Source organism: Nuphar pumila, chromosome 7, assembly GCF_984573655.1.
Source record: "Nuphar pumila chromosome 7, dmNupPumi1.hap1.1, whole genome shotgun sequence".
Taxonomy (NCBI): Eukaryota; Viridiplantae; Streptophyta; class Magnoliopsida; order Nymphaeales; family Nymphaeaceae; genus Nuphar; species Nuphar pumila.
In genome coordinates this window covers 101,802,381-101,821,525 of record NC_143255.1, presented here as the reverse complement: position 1 = coordinate 101,821,525, position 19,145 = coordinate 101,802,381, and the positions used below count along the sequence as shown (strand labels likewise).

The window sequence follows — 19,145 nt, the reverse complement described above, 5'->3', positions numbered from 1 at the left end:
CAAAAATGACTTCTTCTATGACATCCGATCTGATCCAGTATCAGATTGGGTTCATTTGACGGAAGTCTTTCAATTGATCTCATGTTCCTCCTGTAATTTTGTCATGCTTTCTCATTAAGAGTTGAATCACTGTGTCCTTAGCAATTTCAAATTTATTTCATATCAAATCTTCTTTGATGATCAGATTATATTTGATTTTCTGTTCTTATTTCGTGACTACCCATTTCTGTTCATTTCCCCCTCTTTCTTGCAATTTATCCCACCTGGTTGTATTCTACTGCTAGTATTCAAAGGAGGCATGTCGGGGTATTGAATATTCGTCTGCCGATAAACCATATGATACCTAGCATTATCAACCATTGGTCTCATCGATTGATCCTGTTTGCTAACTTCTCTATTTAGCATCATCGTTTTCATTTCCGGTTACGTTTTTGTCTAGAGTATCATTTCCATTCTCAATTTTTGCATTTTGTCCTCTAGAGTTTCATCATCATATTCACCTGAGCCAGTTGTTCTATCTCACCTACACCCATGGCTGAAGATGGGGGTCTCAAACCAGACCGACTGCAGAATCACGTAATGAAGTCATTACCAAAAAAAAAAAAAACCAATATATGGTCTCATTTTGGTGATCAGATTAAATTTTGTTAGGAGAGGTTTTGACCATCTGCAATGTAGCATCAGATTAATATACTCTGTATCCATGCATATTTTTGTGTAGATTCAATACCATTAGCATGCTTTGCTTCGACACTCGTTGTAATGGGGGTTCATATTTGCAGTAGTGGAACTTATGCCTCTGTGATGCAGGTCCTATGTTGTGCTCAATCTCAGCAATGTACTTTTTTTTTTTACATTATGTTGTCTTATCATCTCATCTGCTGGTTTCATTTTTGCCTCTACTGTTCATTACTAATGTCATTGCCCGCGTGATATTCTCAAATCTTGAAATTAGATTTTAAAATTTCATCACCTGTGATTATACTAATGCCTCCTTTTCAGTTCCTCTTACTAAATTATATTTCACCTTTCATTTATTGTTTATTTGCATTCATTGCGTTATTTGCATAAGTCCTCTTATGTATAATTGCATTTTAGCTTATACTCGCATCGCTACAATAAAAAAGCAACAAATACAAAGTCTCTCTCTCTGCACTAGATAAGATGTTTTCTGGGGATATGTCACCTTCACCATCATCATCGCATCCTTTAAGCCCTGGTCAAAAGCGATGACCTAAAAAGAAAGGGTAATAGCAGAGGTGAATATATGAGTCTAATTCGAAACCTTAATTAGATCTTCAAGTCAAGTCCAAGTTTTATGTTTGATCCCTGCTAAATATCTGAAAGTTTACCTGCTGAATTGTTGGGAGGGGAGGGTTAACGAGTTTCAAGGGCAAAAATCTAAATTTCAAAGTGCCTGCAAGCTCACTTGATTTCTGGATGTTTGAGAGTTTCAACTTAACGAGAAAAAGTGTCAAATAATGACTGAGTGATTTGATTCACTGTTTGGTTGATCATTGAAATCATATGGAGTCATGGAAACGTTATTTGCAAACTTCTATAATTACTGAGCATTACTGATATTGAAATCAATCATCTGGATCAATGAGTCGATATCCGACAACTTTCCCAAGTTTTAATGCACGACCACACTCCGGCACTAATCAGAGGCCATGATCAATTCAGTTGTAGGAATTTTCAATGACCACTCTGTTTAAATCATTATTGAATCTCACCCATGTTTGTTACTTTCCAAAAGTGAATCTGATAATCAGTGTTACCACTCTCCAGAAAGGTATATTTTACAGCCATTTTTGAAATACCTTCTATGCTAGGCATTGCAGCAGTTGTCGTTTGGATTCTGTATCTAAGCTTGGTATGTGAGTTCCTTGAAACAAACCTCGTTATGTTCATTGAATTTCACTTACTGTGGCTTGTTTTTGTCTTTCTGAAAACTATTGAGAGTTTTAGAGAATGACAACTGAGTGTTATGGGGACCTTCATCACTGATAACTAATTCCTTGTCGATAGCTAACCTCCAGCTGGATGCTATTGATCAACTGAAATATTTTTTTATTTGATACTCATGACTATAAATTATGAAATTAACACAGTTTTCACAGTGGAATTTTACTGCAATTCACTACTCAAGAGTTGTGTGAGAATCCATCGGATGTGGGCCTAGAATTAGCAGGATTCGAGTCATAACACTGAGATTCTGTTAGCAGTGTGAGTGCGTTAGCAATGTGTTAGCATTAGATGAACTAGCCTTGGTGTACGAGTTAATATACATTGCTAGGGGCATCAGGTAGTCTGTAAAACAAGTTAGGCAGTCTGTGAGTTAGCGTAGGTTGTGTTAGTATATGGGTGGTTAGTGTGTGCATTGACGATCAGTGTATGTCGATTTTCACAATAAATGCTTTACTTTTCCTTAATATTTTTGCCAAGTATCCCTAGTAGTAGCCTCAGTGTTTGGTAGCCTATATCGGTTTTTGCATATGTTTAGCCCTTCTACACCCACTTAGAACCATTGTCCTACAACACATTCCCTATAAAATCTCTTCAAGCATACCTGTTATACCATCAATCATTTGTTCCCAATGTGCATCCAGCTTAGTACCATCCCCGTGCTCCCCATACACACATGAGCACAGCTGCCCAAGGGCTGCTGTAGCTCACGATACTTCTTTTCCCACCTTATCACAGCCAGCACACTCTCCTTCCCAATACACCAATAGCATTGTCCTCTGTTGTGTCACCTTCACATCCCTGCTGTAACTTACAGCATATCCATGGCATCTTCATAACCTCACACACAGCCTTCCCAACACCTATATCATTTCACTGTTGCATTCAAAGTTTTACTTCCTCATTCCATCTCCACAGCCATCATATAGTTCTCAGCACACTAAGGCTTTAATTCCATTCTGCTACAACTTTGCATACACTAGCAGCTATACTCCAGAATCCCACTGAAGGTCGTGTCTTTTTTTTTTTAGCTGTGATTAAGCTTCATTAGTGTCCATACTTCACAATATGTCACATATACTGCATATACATTCTCCATTTTAAAATAAATATCATGCTTAGATGTATATATATGTATGTTCTTTTCATTAGCCTAGAATATACATCTCATCTTCAACATCATCATGTATCATTTCGCAATTTCTCCAAGTTCCTGCATTTTCATTATTAGGCATGCATTATAAACAAATACTCTCTCATGAACACAGTGTATCCATAGGCCTTCTAACCTACATTCTCTCATTGGCCTAGCACATCATGTAAGCATTCTAAAGGCCCATTTTTATCATTAGCTTAAGAAATAGACATGATCTGGTCTATCTTATTTTTAAGATAACATTTTATCCCCTTTTTGTATATTGCATTTTGCTAACTCTATCTTGCAGGAAAGATATAAATCATTGAATTTCCCTTTTCCCAAATTAGGAATTCGAATTTCAAATGCAATCTTAATGATGTAATAGCTAAATTATAATGAGAATTTTACATTTCTAGCATAGATTAGAATGCATGAGCATGTATTTTATAAAATTATATGTTCCATATCAATTCTCTCTTTTATTCCAAAATCCACAAATGGGAACAAGAATGGCACGTGCACCATTCTAATGAGAGGTAATTAATCCTAAGCAAATGACCCACATTGATGACCATAGTCAAAATGTGGACAATGATTAGGGTTTTTATCTCTTATGGAATAACATTGGATCCACAATGGATCTCTTTAAAAAATCATCATATTTTCTAAATATTTTCTTCCTTTATCAGAATTTAACTTGAAAATAATTCAAAATATATATCAATGACCTTAGTTAGGATATATTGAGAGTTAATTTCATTTTAAAACTCTATAAAGGCACCAAATAGTAATGCTATTAATGTAGAGGAAATTTTGAAAAGGAGGCAGGAATAGAGTCTCTCAGAGTGACCAATCCAGTCAACACAAGTCGAGTTTCCCAACCAGGGGAGCGAGCTCCCCTAGGAAGGAAGACTCCAAGTCCACCCCAAGAGTAGACCCTAGTGAGGGGCATGCGTGCAATGTTATCAGGAGTTAGGACACATATCATCCAAGTGCCCCACCATGAACAAAAATGCCCATTTCATCGAGGGTATTGTTGAATCAGCATCCGATAGTGAGACTGAGGGTGAGTCGTCGATTGAGGGAGAAAATGAGAGGGAAGTCGTAGAATTCGACGATAACGTCAAAAATTTGTTGTCCATCCGTCATGTTTTGACCGCACCCCAAGAGTCGGCCCCTGCAAAATGGTTCGGGAACAACATTTTTAGAACTCGATGCAACTGTGAGGGGCATGCGTGCGATGTTATCATTGACACTGGGGCTTGTGAGAACATGGTTTTCGATCGTTTCATGTCCACCCTGAATCTGAAAACGAAAAAATTGTCCCAACCATACAAGATGGCGTGGTTCAAAAGAGGGAACGAGTTTTGTGATATTATGCCAAACGACCTTTTCGATGGCCTATCTTTGAAGAGGATGGTGCAGCATGCCAACGATTTGGTCCCGGGGTCGAGTCTACCTACCCTCCTCGCGTATCGCATGAATCCATCTGAGCATGTCGAGTTGTTGAGACAGATTCAAGAGTTACTGCAAAAGGGTTTTATTCGTGAGAGTGTGAGCCCTTGCGCAGTGCCCACCCTGCTCACTCTTAAGAAAGATGGGTCCATGCGCATGTGTGTAGACGGTAGAGCGATCAATCACAACACTTCTAAGAAAGATTGGTCTATGTGCATGTGTGTCGAAAATGTAGGAGACTTAAATAACTATGACACCTAAAAAATTTTGAACGCACGGAAAGATGTTTCGCAAGCCAGAGTTGTTTTCACTTTTCCTTTATCAAAGCGTTGCAAATATTTTTTGAAAGTGTTGGTACCTATATTAATTTTGTGAAAGGCAAGTTATTTATTGAAAAGAAAAAGTTTTAAAACTTTTTAGAGTGGTGAATCAGTTTAAACGAATGGCTTATTAGAATGTTTTTGGTAAAAGATGTTTTCACCTATCAAAACATGTTGCAAAATTTTCAAAAATGTTCTTATTTTGGTCTTCTTTTGTTGTTGCATTATTTTGAAATATTTAAATATTATTTTGTCATGATTTACTTTTGCGTAAGGTATCAAGTTTGAAAGTTATGAAATGTTTGAGTTGTATTCATACAAAATTTGTTGTTATTTTTTATTTAAAAAACAAGTTTTGAAATATCTTGTTTGTGTTCGTGTGAAATATGCATAAACATATTATTAGCTCAAAAACATATTTTAAAACACCTGCACATTATTTTTAAAGTGATTTATATAGTAGTTTGAAAGAGTTTGTTTAAGTGGCTTCTCTTTAGACAATTTAAAGGAAAAAAGATGGAAAATATTTTTTCAAAATCATCATGAATAAATTTTGGCAAAGCAAGTTCTTTTCATTAATGACAATTTTACAATTTTTTTTAAAATGTTGTTTCTTAAAATAATTTTGATTTTTAAAGTTTCTAAAAATTTATTTCGTGAATTAAAAAATATTTTGATTTTTATTTCTTTCAAATAGCTTTTTTTTTGTCGTTGCCTTGCATTAGAACTATAGATCTGCCATATGTCTGCCAGTTATTGGCGGAAATTACAAAAACTTTATCTTTCCTTCATAATTTATATTAGCCTATTAAATTAATATGAAGCTAGGGTTTTTTCTATATTTTGGAGAAAAGATGACTTCTTATTATTGCAATCCTTACTACTACATATTACAATGTGATGTCCAGACTTAGTGGTCACATCATCAACAGGGTACATCTGCAGTTGCTGTCTCCTGACTTAGCCAACAGGCGAGGAGTCACTTATGTTACCATTATTTTGCAACAGACAAATGGACATCATTATCATACCGTTTCAAGTGTCACTCGACCTTTCTAGTTGCTATTCATGATGGTCCAAACTCTTAGTACATGTGGTCGTTCTGGTTCATTATGCTGATTTATGTGCACGTTGGACTATTTTGTTTATCATTTTGCATCAATATCTGGACCTTCCATCATTTTGAAAATTTTTCTATGGATAACATCTTTCACTTTATAACAAAGAAATGAATTTTCGCTATGAATTTTGTGTATAGCTGTTATGATACCTGTTGTATTCAATTTTAAGCAAAGGAAATTTAATTCATGCATTAATAATCTTATGCACATGCAATAATAGACATAACAGACCTACAACTATGCTTAAACTATAGAAATCAGAACTTAATTATGCTAAAAAAAATTTAAATCTAAAAAAACATAAATTATTGTAAAGAGATTAAATCACTCTAACACACAAGTAAATAATGACTAGGTTTAATGAACAAACCTAAGACAATATCAATGTTAATTAAGGTGAATGCAACCTAATGTTAGACATCCTTATATGAAACCTACTCACACAAGAAAAAATATAATATATTAAATGACAACATGCACATAAACAACTTGCCTAACTAAGCAAGCTTGAATGCTATCTCATATGAGCCGTCCCCTATGTGGGACCTCCTAAAGGTTGAGTTTAAAAGACAAGAAAGCAAAGTAACAAGGAAAGAATGATAACCTAATTAATATGCACTATTAATTCTAATTGACTAAAAAAAATTAAAAGAAAAACACCTAAATAACACTTACCTAATTATATGAAATATGAAACACGCCTATATGTGAATATAACCTAACTAGGGAAAGGCCATTAATAAATAATTAGGCTGACTTGGATTGAGGCGGGGCCCATAAAATCTTACCTTAGGAGAATATTTGACTTTCCTGATCCAAAAAATGTCAGCCCCAAGTGGGCCCACACATTTTTGGATTAGCTTCTTAATTAAGGAGATGATCTCTTTAATTAAGATGCTATCTCCTCTTTAAATCAAACCACTGTGAATTTAGGTAAGGGATTTGAATTTCAAGTCCTCTTACCTAAATTACAAAAAGGAGGAGATCTTCTTGGTTAGCGTCTTCAATGAGACCCAACTCTTTCCCTTATTGCTTTCACAAAATTTAGAAACCCCCACACTTTGCCAAAATCTCCTATTCTTTAAAATTTTCAAATTGCCCTTTATAAAAAAATTCAAATATTAAAAATGATAATAAACTAATTACACAACCTAATCTATATAATGTCTACATTAACTAATGTATGAACATAATTGGAATACACAACAAAATCGTGAATGCTAATTGCTTAAAAAAAACCTAGAGGCTAAATTAACTAACTATTGACTAAAGCTTATTCATAATCTAAATACACTGAATCTGGACTTGATGAACTAGTAAAAATTAACTTACTAAAGAAAATTGCAGCTTCAAGGTTCAACAATGGCTACCTTCCTCTATGGAGAAGACGACAACCATTGTAGAGCTCGAGTTTCAATCAAACACAAGAAAAATGATTTTAGTTAAAATGCTAAACTAAGAAAAAAAATCTAAACAATAAAATAATTCAAGACTCGATCTTAGACTATCAAAAAGTTGATTTTCAGATATTTTGAACTGCTGAAAAAAAATCAGACATAAAAACTTAGTAAAAACTCAAAAATGGCCAGACTATGTCTAGCTGATTTTTACAAAAATAACAAATAAAATAAAAATTGAAAGGAAGCGAAGATCTTACCAGACGATCTGCGCTTGGTCCAAGACTTGAGGCCTCCCACAACTTATTCTAAGCTTCTAAAAATGTTTTTAACTCCAGCAACTCACGGAAAAAATGGTGTCGGTGGTTCAAAGGATGGTAGGTGGGAAAGAAGAGCTAGCCCGAAAAACTCTTTGGCTCGCTTGAGGGCCCAAAAATCTCCTCTGCCGGATTGCACCCAGAAAAGTCCTCGCTGCAAAGATCAAGCTCCTTTAATGGTTGTCGTAGTGCTGCAAAAAAAAAATAGAAAATTAGTAAAAGCTTTACACAAAAGAATAAAACACATAAAAGACATGGTAAGAAAGAAGACGGAAGACGCCCAGAAAACTCCTCGGCTGTGCAACACCCAGAAAGCTCTACGGTGTGACAAAACGGCAATGGAGGATGGAAAATGGAGGTGGCTGGTGCTATGGAGAACTTCTCAAAATTCTGGACAAAACTGCAGCAAGAGGGGCGTCTCCTATTTCTTTGTTTCATTTCTTAAAATTTTTAAAAACCCTCTTATGAAAAAGTATTTTTGCAAACACTCAAAAATTCTCATAAATTGTTGGGTGCCCCTTTTGGAAAAACGTGAATGGAGCTTGAATTGGGTCAATGTAATTCACTCTGATCCAAGATCCAAAAGGTGTCATGTCTATATAGGTCTGGATCTGGATCTCAACAGATTCGCTCCATTACACACAAAAAATCTCATAACTTCGTTAATTTAACTCAACACGACTTGAAACATAGCTTCCTATGACTTGAATCAACATAAACATAGCTTTTAACTCTAAAAATATGGATAATGACATGTATATTATGCTTAATTTATAATGCATTTCATGTATTATCACAACTCATTGGCCCATTGTGAAGCGGGCTCAGCCTGGCCCAAACCCAACTAATTAGGTAAATGATAAATAATTAACAAGTTTCCATGTATCCAACTAATTATCTTCTTAGTTTTCATAAACTTAATGCAACTAATTAGGTAAATAATAATAGTTACTAAGTTACTATGCAACTAATTACTTTTTTAAATTTTTTTATTATTAAAAGTTAATAAATAGCTTAGGTCCGTCATTCCAGCTCTGCAGCGCATGGGTTGACCCGGACCCATACCCGAACCACATATTTGACGGACCAAGATTTGGATTGGTAGCTAACAGACCAAGCTCAAAACCTTGACCCCAACCCAGCCTATGGCAGGTCGGATCGGCTTGGCCCATTGGGCCACCCGGCCCGTTGTGAACTCCTACGTTGTAACAAACAAATTTTTAATTTTTTCTTTTACCTCTAAATATTTTTGTATACAAATTGGGGGCTAGCATAGAACAGGTGCTTGATTAATTATTGCATGAATGTAGAATCTGACTAGTTTGAGTGACAAACTTGATTCACCAGCTCACATGGGGTGCCACTAATTCCAATGGAGAGTCATTTTCCTCTAAAAAAAGAAAAATATCAAAATTAGATGGATATGCACATGGGTTGGACAGTCTATAAATGAAATGGATCAAGTGCGGGTTGGGTCCACATTATAATCCCCAACCATCAATTGGTTGTAGATGAGATATGTACGTGTAAATTTGATTATTTATGTGTGTTTCATGTTCATTAAAAAAATCTTGCGATGCTATGCCTATAAGCCATGAGCATGTGTTGCTCACGAAATGTAAATTCTAATTTGCATTGTAAATAATTATCCTGATGATGTGGCAAAAAAATGACCCAAAATTGTTATTTCATATGAATTTGCATAGCGGTTCTTGTGTGAACAACTTTGAATTAATTAAAATGGTAAAAAAGACCAAACAATATAGTAATTTTCTTTTCTGGTATTCCTCTAAAAGGGTAGGAACCTTGGATGACAATCATGAGAGACTGTGAAAATACTTAACACCGTATGCATTTGTTATCACTAAGAACCAGATGTATGATTCACGCTCCCGACCACGATTGCAAAGAACTTTCAACGACTTTGCTTGGGAGTGGTGGAGTTGACTCAGCTTAGGTTATTGGTGTTATGATAAAAGTTTACAATGGCAAAAATAATAATGGCCAAATTCTCACAAGACATTAAATTTCTCGCATTTTATCTACAAAAATAAAGAATTAAGTTGAAAAATTTATGTAAAAAAAAAAAATAGCCCCTCCCCTCTCCTAACATATAATCGATATAAATGTACATATTGCAATAACATCATGAATATTTCGTGTCAACAATAATATCATGATATTTTGGTTGTTTAAAAGATAACTAAAATATTACTTTTGTTTGTGATATTTTCAAAATATTATCAATATTTGTCATGATGTGTATATGAGCAGCCTCTTCTGTGCCAGCTGAAACTAATTCCAAGCAGCTAAGGGAAACTTGCAGATAGAAAGTCTGTCTGTTGAAAATTACAATGTAACCTGTATTGTACAAGTTGCTTTGGGTATAAAACATGCAGCCACATACTTCATTGATTACCTAGTCTTTTGAAGTATTTGTAAAAGTTTTTACTTTTTAGCGGTCACCTGAAATTTCCTGCATTACCAGCAAGTTTTCACCTGATAAAACTGGTGAGTCAAGCCCTGCCAACTGAGAAGCCATTCTTTGAGGATCCCTCTCCTTGTTTTCTACTGGATCTGTGCTTCGACATATCTTCCTTCTCGTCGACAAATGAAAAAAATGTCTGCAGACGTCTGGACCTTGAGCTACCTTCAGATGGCTCAGCTGCATTCGGATCAGGGTTGTGCCGGGTGAACATAATTGCCATCCGAAAGAAGAATATAGAAAGGGCAACAACTGATGCAACACCACATATCAGAAACAAACCCCAGAAGCTGCTGAGATCGAGCTGATCTGAGCTGATATCAGTGCTCGGAGAACTGCAACCAGTATTTGTCAGCCATTTATCTTTGATCCTTTGGAGATCACCATTCTCTGCTAGTGTTAATATGGCAGTTGACAAGTCATATGATAAGGGAGAATCCCGGGGAAATGCCTGTTATCAGATGAATAGTAAATATAGTATGATAACAATGCAGAGGATTGAAACCATCAGAACCAGTAACATATACAAATACTTACGAAACCCCAACCACTCTTAGTAAACTGATTGCCTCGAATTGCAAACTTGCAGTGTTTTGAGAGAAATAGTTCAATATATGGAAGCTCATCAACCACGGCAGCGACACCACCATTGGCTGGACCTTGATCAAGGGCTTGAGTATAGGCATCCGGTGAGCCAAGAGCAATAAGCCTAGACTTTGATACACCTAGTTCTATCAGATAGTTCTCAGCAAAAGAACCCACTTGGTATCCGATTGGCTTTCCACTTGCTATCAAGCTTTCAATTCCTGTGACTGGTGAAGAAAGCTGCTGCACTGTAAGTATTGAAGTCAAGCTTGCGGTATAGCTTGAATTAACTATGAGGACCACAAAGAGCCACATCACAAGCACAAAGCGTCCAAGGGTGCTCAGCATATTCTCTCCTGCATAATCAATAAGACATCAACATATTGATAACTCATCTAAGAGATCAAAGAAACAATAAAGAACACGTAAACTTACTGTGAGCAAAGAACATTGTTGAGAAACTAAACCTGCAAAAACAGAATAGTGACATCAAACAAGTTCTGCCCCAGAATCATTAATTTAAAAGAATCAAACAAAAGGGTTGAGCAGAAGAAGCCATGTGAACCCTTGGAATCTAGGTTTTCACAGCTTACCTCATTTTGATAAACAGCTTTAATGCAAGAGATTATAATTCAGGTCATATTTTAATACAAATTAGCCTGTGTGATGCTCTTCTTTCCCAAGGTGCACACAGATAAATACCTTTTCCACTTTCTCATTATGCAGAAGGCTTAGCCATAGTTGGCCTAAAATAAACCAAATGAATAACTTCTAACAGATCACAGATAAGGTATAAGGCATGCTGTTTCCAGGGTCAACTCTGGTGGGGTCCTTGAAATTTTAGTGGCTATAGTAACTTCTGTTTACAAATCTTTACATCCATGGTAATTTAAACTAGATATGCAAGGAATTCACTCATAGCAAGAGAATCCAAGTGTCAACCAACTGCACCACCACTGCTTGATGATGATGATGATGATTGAGGATTGTAACTTTAGTGTAAGTTTTTAACTGGAGTCATGACTCTCTGTCCATGGAGCGTATGAATTTCCTGGAATTTAGATAGCCCAAAAAAGGGAATGAAGGGATAGGAATAAACAAATGCACAAATATACATGTAGATTTATTTATTCATTTGCAAGTTGAAGCATAAAATGTAACATTTATCATCTAGTGAACAAAGGAAAATATCGAGTCCCTGAGTTTATGTAGAATAATCAGATTCAAACTTGAGTAGTTGAAAACAGAAGTCCAAATGGACAGAACAGAGGAATAGACAAAGTAGATTAGTTGCAAATCAAAGAGAAGTAAACATAAATAAGGACACAATGAAAATTCTATCCCTTCTAACTTTAACATTCACCAAGGAAAAAAGCAATGAGCAATCAACAAAATGCAACAATCAGACATGACAATGAGAAAAACTTCAGCCCAAAACCCTTGGAACATGGCCTTATCCATTATGTGCAATCAGTGTATTCTCCTTATATTATGGCTTTATAATTTAAACAGTTGCATATGTAGCAAAATTGATTATTCATACGAGATCTATATATAAAATTATTGATTGTGTCAGGAACATCAGATGTAGCACTATGATCCATCAGAAACCACCATGGTGAACCTGAACTGGAATTTCAACTCGAGCTTGAGATCAAGCTTGGAGACTAAGCCAATTTTGAGGTTCTGAGTTTTCTTAGCCAACTGCAAGGTTCTGAGTTTTCTTAAGTAAAAGATAATTACTTTAACTTACTTAGTATTTAATTAGATTTGGCTTGTATACATAGGCCAACTTGGCAAATGTTCACATAGTCCTTGACTCTTTAAGGATTCAAAACTAAGAGATTCTCAAAAAGATTCAACAGTTAGTTGACAAGCCCCAGAAGACCAAGATGGTTAGTCCAAATAGCCAGTCAAATAAGAGGGTGAACGTGACCTGTTAAGGAGAATGGCATGGCAAACACCACATATAAGCATGGGCAAGCAAACATCTAAACCTTCATTGTAAGTCCTGATACTTACGTTGACCATCTCAATGAGCCATTCGGACTTGCATGAAAACCAAATAAATATAATATTGCTATGTGAAGAGACTATATTTATCAAGACCCAATGAGACAATGTTTGGATCAAGTCTCGGCATAAAAGGAAAAGGTTGGATCGCATGGAAAACCAATGTGTAATGTTTTCCTCATATTTTTTGGATGAAGAGCAATTAGTTACTAGCTGAGATGAAATTGTTCATATGTGTATAGCTTGATCACAAATTTCTCTGTATAATATATATTGCTTCTCCCTTGAATTTCTCAAAATCCAAGAATGAAAAGATGGTTTAAGGACACAAAGAATGTAAGGAACTGAAAGAAAACCAGAGAGAACGGGAATATGAGATATAGCACATACTGGAGAAACAGATAAATAAAAAACTTGGAAATCAAAGAGCACAAAAAAAATTCATGAAGCAAGAGGTGCCCAAGCTCAAGAAGTAGAGATAATGCCTTTGCAGATGAAAAAGCATCAGAGTTTGATGATATAACAGAGAAGAATGGGAGCAGCTGTTGCAACTGGTATACCACAAGGTAGATGGTTGAAGGATAAGCTGGGATATGCAGCTGATGGTAGACAACATGAAGAAGTTATCATCAAGTATCCCAAGCAATTGAAATTGAATGAACTTAATACCGATAGTTATCATGGATGAACATAAATAAAAGGCAGTCGTGTCAGAATCCAGAGAGTGTAGAATCTATCCATGATAACTAGCAACTCAAGAAGGCTGATGCTTCTTGGTTCATGTCAAAAAGTTTTTCTCTGAATTGACATAGAAATACAAATCTAGGTTCACGTTGAAGAGAAATAATCTAAAAGTATCCCTGGCCACTGTAAAATCAGTCATGTGGATGCCTAGAGTTATAGTAATAACTTCCTCCACCAAGCCAGTTCAGCACTATTGCCGTCCAATTTATCAAACTTTTCGTGATAATTGTGCTAATTACTTCACAAAGCACATCTTATATATAAATATGTATGTTTGCATAGCAGAATGTAGGTCTTAAACAGTCTTTATCTCCTAAACCCTCCAAAACAGCTTAGAAAGCCATAGCCAAGATGTTTGCTTAATCTGAACTTACAGGTGTGCTTCTATATAACTTGGGAGAAAACATTATTTCATCAGGTACTTTTCATGTTTGATATGTTTTCAGGTGATAAAAAATCAATGGCCCATATTGCACTAAAACAGTGATTAAAAGATCAAATTTTCTGGTTAAATTGGTCCAATCCAAAGCATGATTTTTAGTAAATAAACAATGATAAAGACATCTACAGGTTTAGATTAATCAAAACACACACACACACACACACACACACACACACACACACACACACACACACACACACACACACACACACACACATACATACAGACAGACAGAGTAAGTGGTAGCTGCACATGCGCAGCTACCTACGGGACGCTGCTGAGCACTCAGCATTTTTTTGCAGAAAAAAATGCTGAAACAGAGTAAGAAAGGCCAAAATTTGGATTTAGTGGCACTTTTCGAGCACCAATAAATTTCTTTTAAAAAAAGGATGGGTGCATCCTTTATAGGCTTTAGTGGCGGTTTCAAGCATCGCTAATTCCTAAAAAGCAGAAAAACTCGCTTTTCACCATTTTTTCCGTGTTTTTTGCGCTAACCGTCCATCACACCCTGTGATGGACGGCCAGCATGAACTCATAGGTAGCTGCAAACCTAAAGGTTGCGCAGCTACCACTTTTTTCATACATATATACATACATATAGAGAGAGAGAGGTCAAACATTCAATCATTCCCAAGCATGACTATAATGCTGCAAGCAAAATTGTCTAAATAAAATAGCTGAGGACTTGCTTAATCCAACACAAGTAAAAATATCATCACATTCCTTCAGGTGAACTTTTAACAACCTACCAAAGAACTGTAACAATTTGCTGTCTTGGCGGGCCTCGAAACTCATCATTCACCCGATGTTCAAGAGTCCACACAACCGTCCCCATTATAAGAAAAAATGCTGCAGTTGCACACCACATCTTTAAAGTAAAGGGCCTCAGGAATGCCCAAGCACCTGATTTCTTTCTTTTGGTGGAAGCTACCACAACAAGCCCAGATTCAGCAAAAGGCTGTGTGAAGTCAACGATCTTCATCCTGTTGGTGACAATGGCAATATCTCCAACTGCTGCATCATAGAACTGCCAAACAGAAAAAGTGAACCAAATGAAAATGATTCAGAAAATGCATTCAATTTACAGAGAAAAGACCTATGATTATGTACGCACTCTTGATTGAACCAGGTTTACAAGCTCAGTGTAACTTGGATTTGACACACCATCTCCAAATGGTATGAATTTGAAAGGAACAGCATAAGGTAATAAGTTTACTGCAGCAGTAAATACGTCTATACAAAACCCCTTCATTATACCAGTTCCTTGACCCAGTGAGACGAATTCTTTATAACTTGCCCTATTAGGGACACCAATCCTCATTTGTCTTCCATTATTTGGAAATACCCACCCCCGGGGCTTTGTTGTTGTCTCCCCAGGCCAGATAACACTATAAAGCTGTTCATTAGAAGCATTTGGCGGCTTAGAGTAAAGACTTTCTGGTGGCTCCACTGATAAGCCAGAATAGTTAGACCAATAACCAATTAGCCTAAACCCAGTCCCAACAACATTAATTACATCGTACGCAGGATGGATCAGGTATCCAGCAGAATCAAACTGAACCTGACCGGTTACACCCATGAAATCTGTTTGCAGTACTCTTCCCAGAAGCGCCTTTCCCCCATTAAACACGCTCAACGCTTCAAGATTCATGCTGCTTCCTTCTGGATTGCGCAATTTTGGATCCTTGGAGAAAGAGATAGTACCTCCTCCATCAAGAAAAGCATTAACTGCGTGTGCTATTAGCCATACACTATCATATGCATGCAGACCATAAGTATTCAACCCCAAATTGCTCAGTCCTTTCTTCTTAACCAAGTTGTTCCACCTAGATGCAAAGGCCTTCTTTTTATCTGACTTGGGTACATGCTGTCGCATCACCAGAACTCCTTGGAGTGTACTCATGATGTCTGAACTAACAGTATAAGTGTCTAGATAAGAGGAGAGCCAATCAGTAGCTATCCATACATATCCATTATTCATCATTCCAAGATACTCTGCAACAGAGAAAATCACAAGACCTGAACCAGGGTTGACATGGACAATGATAACTCGTGATTCCATTAACGCCAATCTAACCAACATGTCAGTGACATCACTTCTAGTCATTCCAGGACTCAATGCAGCTTTGTAAGAAATCCTACACCGTCTCTCATCAAGCTTATCACCTAAAGCAGACACCCCACCCCTTCCATAATCATCATCAACAAAAAGTGCAATTACTTCTTTCCAGCGGTAATAGTCAACAATTGCAGCAATTGCAGACATTTGAAACAAATCACTCTGGGTTGTCCTAACAAAAAATGGGTATTGAAGCGAAGAAAGAGTCGGGTCCGTGGCAGCAAAAGAAAGAAGAGGAACTTGGAGTTCATTAGCAACATGTGATATCGCATGAGAAACCACAGAGGACTGTGGACCAATTATGGCAACAGTGTCCTTCTCCATAAATTGTAAAGCTGCATTGACAACCAACTTGGTTACCAGACATTAGATTAGACTACACGCATAAGGAAACAAGCTCAAATTCATCATTATACAAGTTCAACCATTGAAATTAAACTAAATAAGTGCACATTTACAAAGATCTAAATGGATGTTCCAATACTTTCGAAGGAAGTTATATAAAAAGACAAGCACAACATGGAAGAAATTAGAGAAGTAGAGAAGTCTAACAATATACCTTCAACTATGCTAAGAAATCCGCTGGTGTTGGAGTCCAGCATGGTAACAATGAGCTTAGTTCCACCAAGAACACTGGAATTAGAATTGACATCCTCTTGTGCAGCCTCAATTGCAATCTTAGCGACAGACCCTACAGTGGAACTGAAAGTGAAAATGGCTCCCACGTTGACCACAGACGGCCTCGACGACGCGTTTGTACCAGATCTCTCCCCCAAAACTCCATTACAGAAGACCATAATCACAAATAATGAAACAGGGATCATGTTGACCAGAAACTAGAGTAGAAAAAAAAACACGAGAAATGTGCTAAAGGACTATTGCAAACACCAACCACAAGAAAATCACTCAATCACAAACTGGGTTGGGCTCTAATCTAATGAAACAACAAACAATTCCAAAATCCAATATTGGCAAACAAAAAGGACCTGAAAAACTACTCCTTTGATCACCAATCTGAAAGCAAAAGCAAGAAAATGGGACGATAGGGACTCTTTTCTTTCCTCAAAGCCTCAGGGTTGCTACTGATACAAAGGGAAAGCCCAAGAAAGAGAAGAAAAACTATGAAGACAAACATCAAAAGTGGCATGTGGGTATACTCAATCTCCACAGAACTCATCAAACTCACTCTCTTGCTACAGTATGGAAGTGGGCTTTGTTGGGCACCAAGCTTGACTCCAATTCAATCCCATTCAACAATCAAGCTTGACTCGAATCCAATCCCATTCAACAATTGTCACAGCAAAACAAACCACATAGAGAAAGAGAGAGAGAGAGAGGTCTAAATTTTTCGGGGCACCTGATTGACAAGGGGTGCTTTAGTGTGAAAGAGAAAAGCATCATATCTGGGGGAATATATAACGTGCTAGCAGCCTCACAGGCCTCATAGAACACAACTTGTTTTCCTTGTCATAACTGATGCTTATTCGCTCCTGGAGTGGCTGGAGAGCATTTAAAAACATAAAGGCGCAGGCATGTGGTTTTTTAAGCTAGCACACTTCACACGTGAGAGAGAGAGAGAGACCGAACCGTATCTAAGGATAATAATGGTTAGTTGAATTGGATGATGAGGCGAACCGTATCTGAGGATTACTAAAATATTGGCTTTCCACGCCTTCAACAAAGCAAGCTTAATCATCTTTTCGTGTACTTAGAGGCAATGCCTTATGAAAAAGCTGATGCCTTGCTTGAAGGGCAGCGGGTCTAGAAAGAAGGTAATGACCTCTTTGTCTCAGGTTCGACTCTCATCGGTTGTGCACGGGTGTTTAACTTGTGGGCTCTATAAGTAGGGGTGACAACGGGTCGGGTTTGGTTCTGATCCATGTAGAATTAGAATCAAACCTGATTTGAGATGATGATATTAGGTCTGAATCGGGATCCAATCAGACCCACCATAAGAGAAACCATATCCTGACCCTATAAGGAATACATGAACCAGGCTTCGCCCATAACCAGTAAAATAATACTTTTTATCTTTTTTACATTGAAAATTTACTCATCTTAGTCGACCTGAGTTTGGTATGAAATTTAGCAAACCATATCTAACTCTATATATTGATCGGACCCTTCGAGTCTGACCCGGATTTTAATCGAACCTTCTTATTTATCACCAAACCCTGACCCTATAGGGTTTGGTATGGGCCGCTTCGGGTCAAACTCGACTGATTGAGACAAGTTCAGGCGTCGGTGACCCAACCCCATCCGGAGCTTACCTCAAAGGGAGGCAGACCCATAAGTGACCCGGTTCTCAGCGAGGGTTACTTATCATCAAAAACAAAAAAAACAAAATTAAGGAGACGTTGATCAGCTTCTAGATGGAAACAATCACCTTGGGAGGTGATCGGTCTGATTGCTGGATACATGTTCTGGACAGAATTTTATGTCTCATCAAGTATCATTGAATTTCTTGTCTGATCTAAATCAATGTTGGGTGGGTTAAGCCATGGCTCACAACTTGTGAACTCACTGAAAAAGTGGTCAGGGCTCAGGGGTTTCTGCTAATTGGACAACAATCTAGTCAGCAAAGTGGAAATCTTCTTTCACTGATGCCATACTCAGAACCTGGCGATAAAGCAACCAAGCACAAGCTCACTTAGCTTAGTGGGACACGCAGAACAAGGCGTGGGCCCCATACCTTGATCCACCTCACTTTCAAACGATAGATCTTAGATCCTCATTTTAGTCATTTATGCCCTCAAATCCATGGATATGTAGTCCAATGGGAAGGGGTTGGACTAGAGATACTCGGACCTCGAGCCCCTGATTTCTAACCCGAAATCTCTCCGATAGAAGATCCGAGGGATCCAAACGCACGTTTAGGGAGCCTCTAGCTCAATGTTGTCAGAAGGGTATCGGACCCTGAGCCAATATATATATATATATATATATATATATATATATATATATATATATATATATATATATATATATATATATATATAGGTGGTATCCCATGTGGTTAGTGGGGTCCTGTGCCAAGCTGA

The 19,145-nt window shown here is 37.1% G+C and overlaps 1 protein-coding gene across 1 annotated transcript; it reads right to left on the bottom strand.

Annotated features, from left to right (window-relative positions):
• Positions 1 to 10,065: 10,065 nt before the first annotated feature.
• On the bottom strand, positions 10,066 to 17,530 carry LOC149832674 (glutamate receptor 3.1-like). Its single transcript, XM_090012552.1, has 6 exons — positions 16,664 to 17,530; positions 15,100 to 16,439; positions 14,735 to 15,012; positions 11,222 to 11,253; positions 10,739 to 11,142; positions 10,066 to 10,652 (listed from the first exon to the last, which is right to left on the bottom strand). The coding sequence occupies exons 1-6, from the start codon at positions 16,926 to 16,928 to the stop codon at positions 10,233 to 10,235; spliced, it is 2,739 nt and encodes a 912-aa protein (XP_089868678.1). The 5' UTR covers positions 16,929 to 17,530; the 3' UTR covers positions 10,066 to 10,232.
• Between the last annotated feature and the right edge of the window lie 1,615 nt (positions 17,531 to 19,145).

Bases quoted from the DNA above. Each gene is read 5' to 3' on its own strand.
- LOC149832674 (XM_090012552.1), bottom strand. From the start codon at position 16,928: ATGATCCCTGTTTCATTATTTGTGATTATGGTCTTCTGTAATGGAGTT. The intron at 11,254-14,734 runs GTAGGTTGTTAA...CTGTTTTTGCAG, and splicing joins CAAATTGTTACAGTTCTTTG to GTTTAGTTTCTCAACAATGT. The intron at 11,143-11,221 runs GTAAGTTTACGT...TTGATTATGCAG, and splicing joins AACAATGTTCTTTGCTCACA to GAGAGAATATGCTGAGCACC.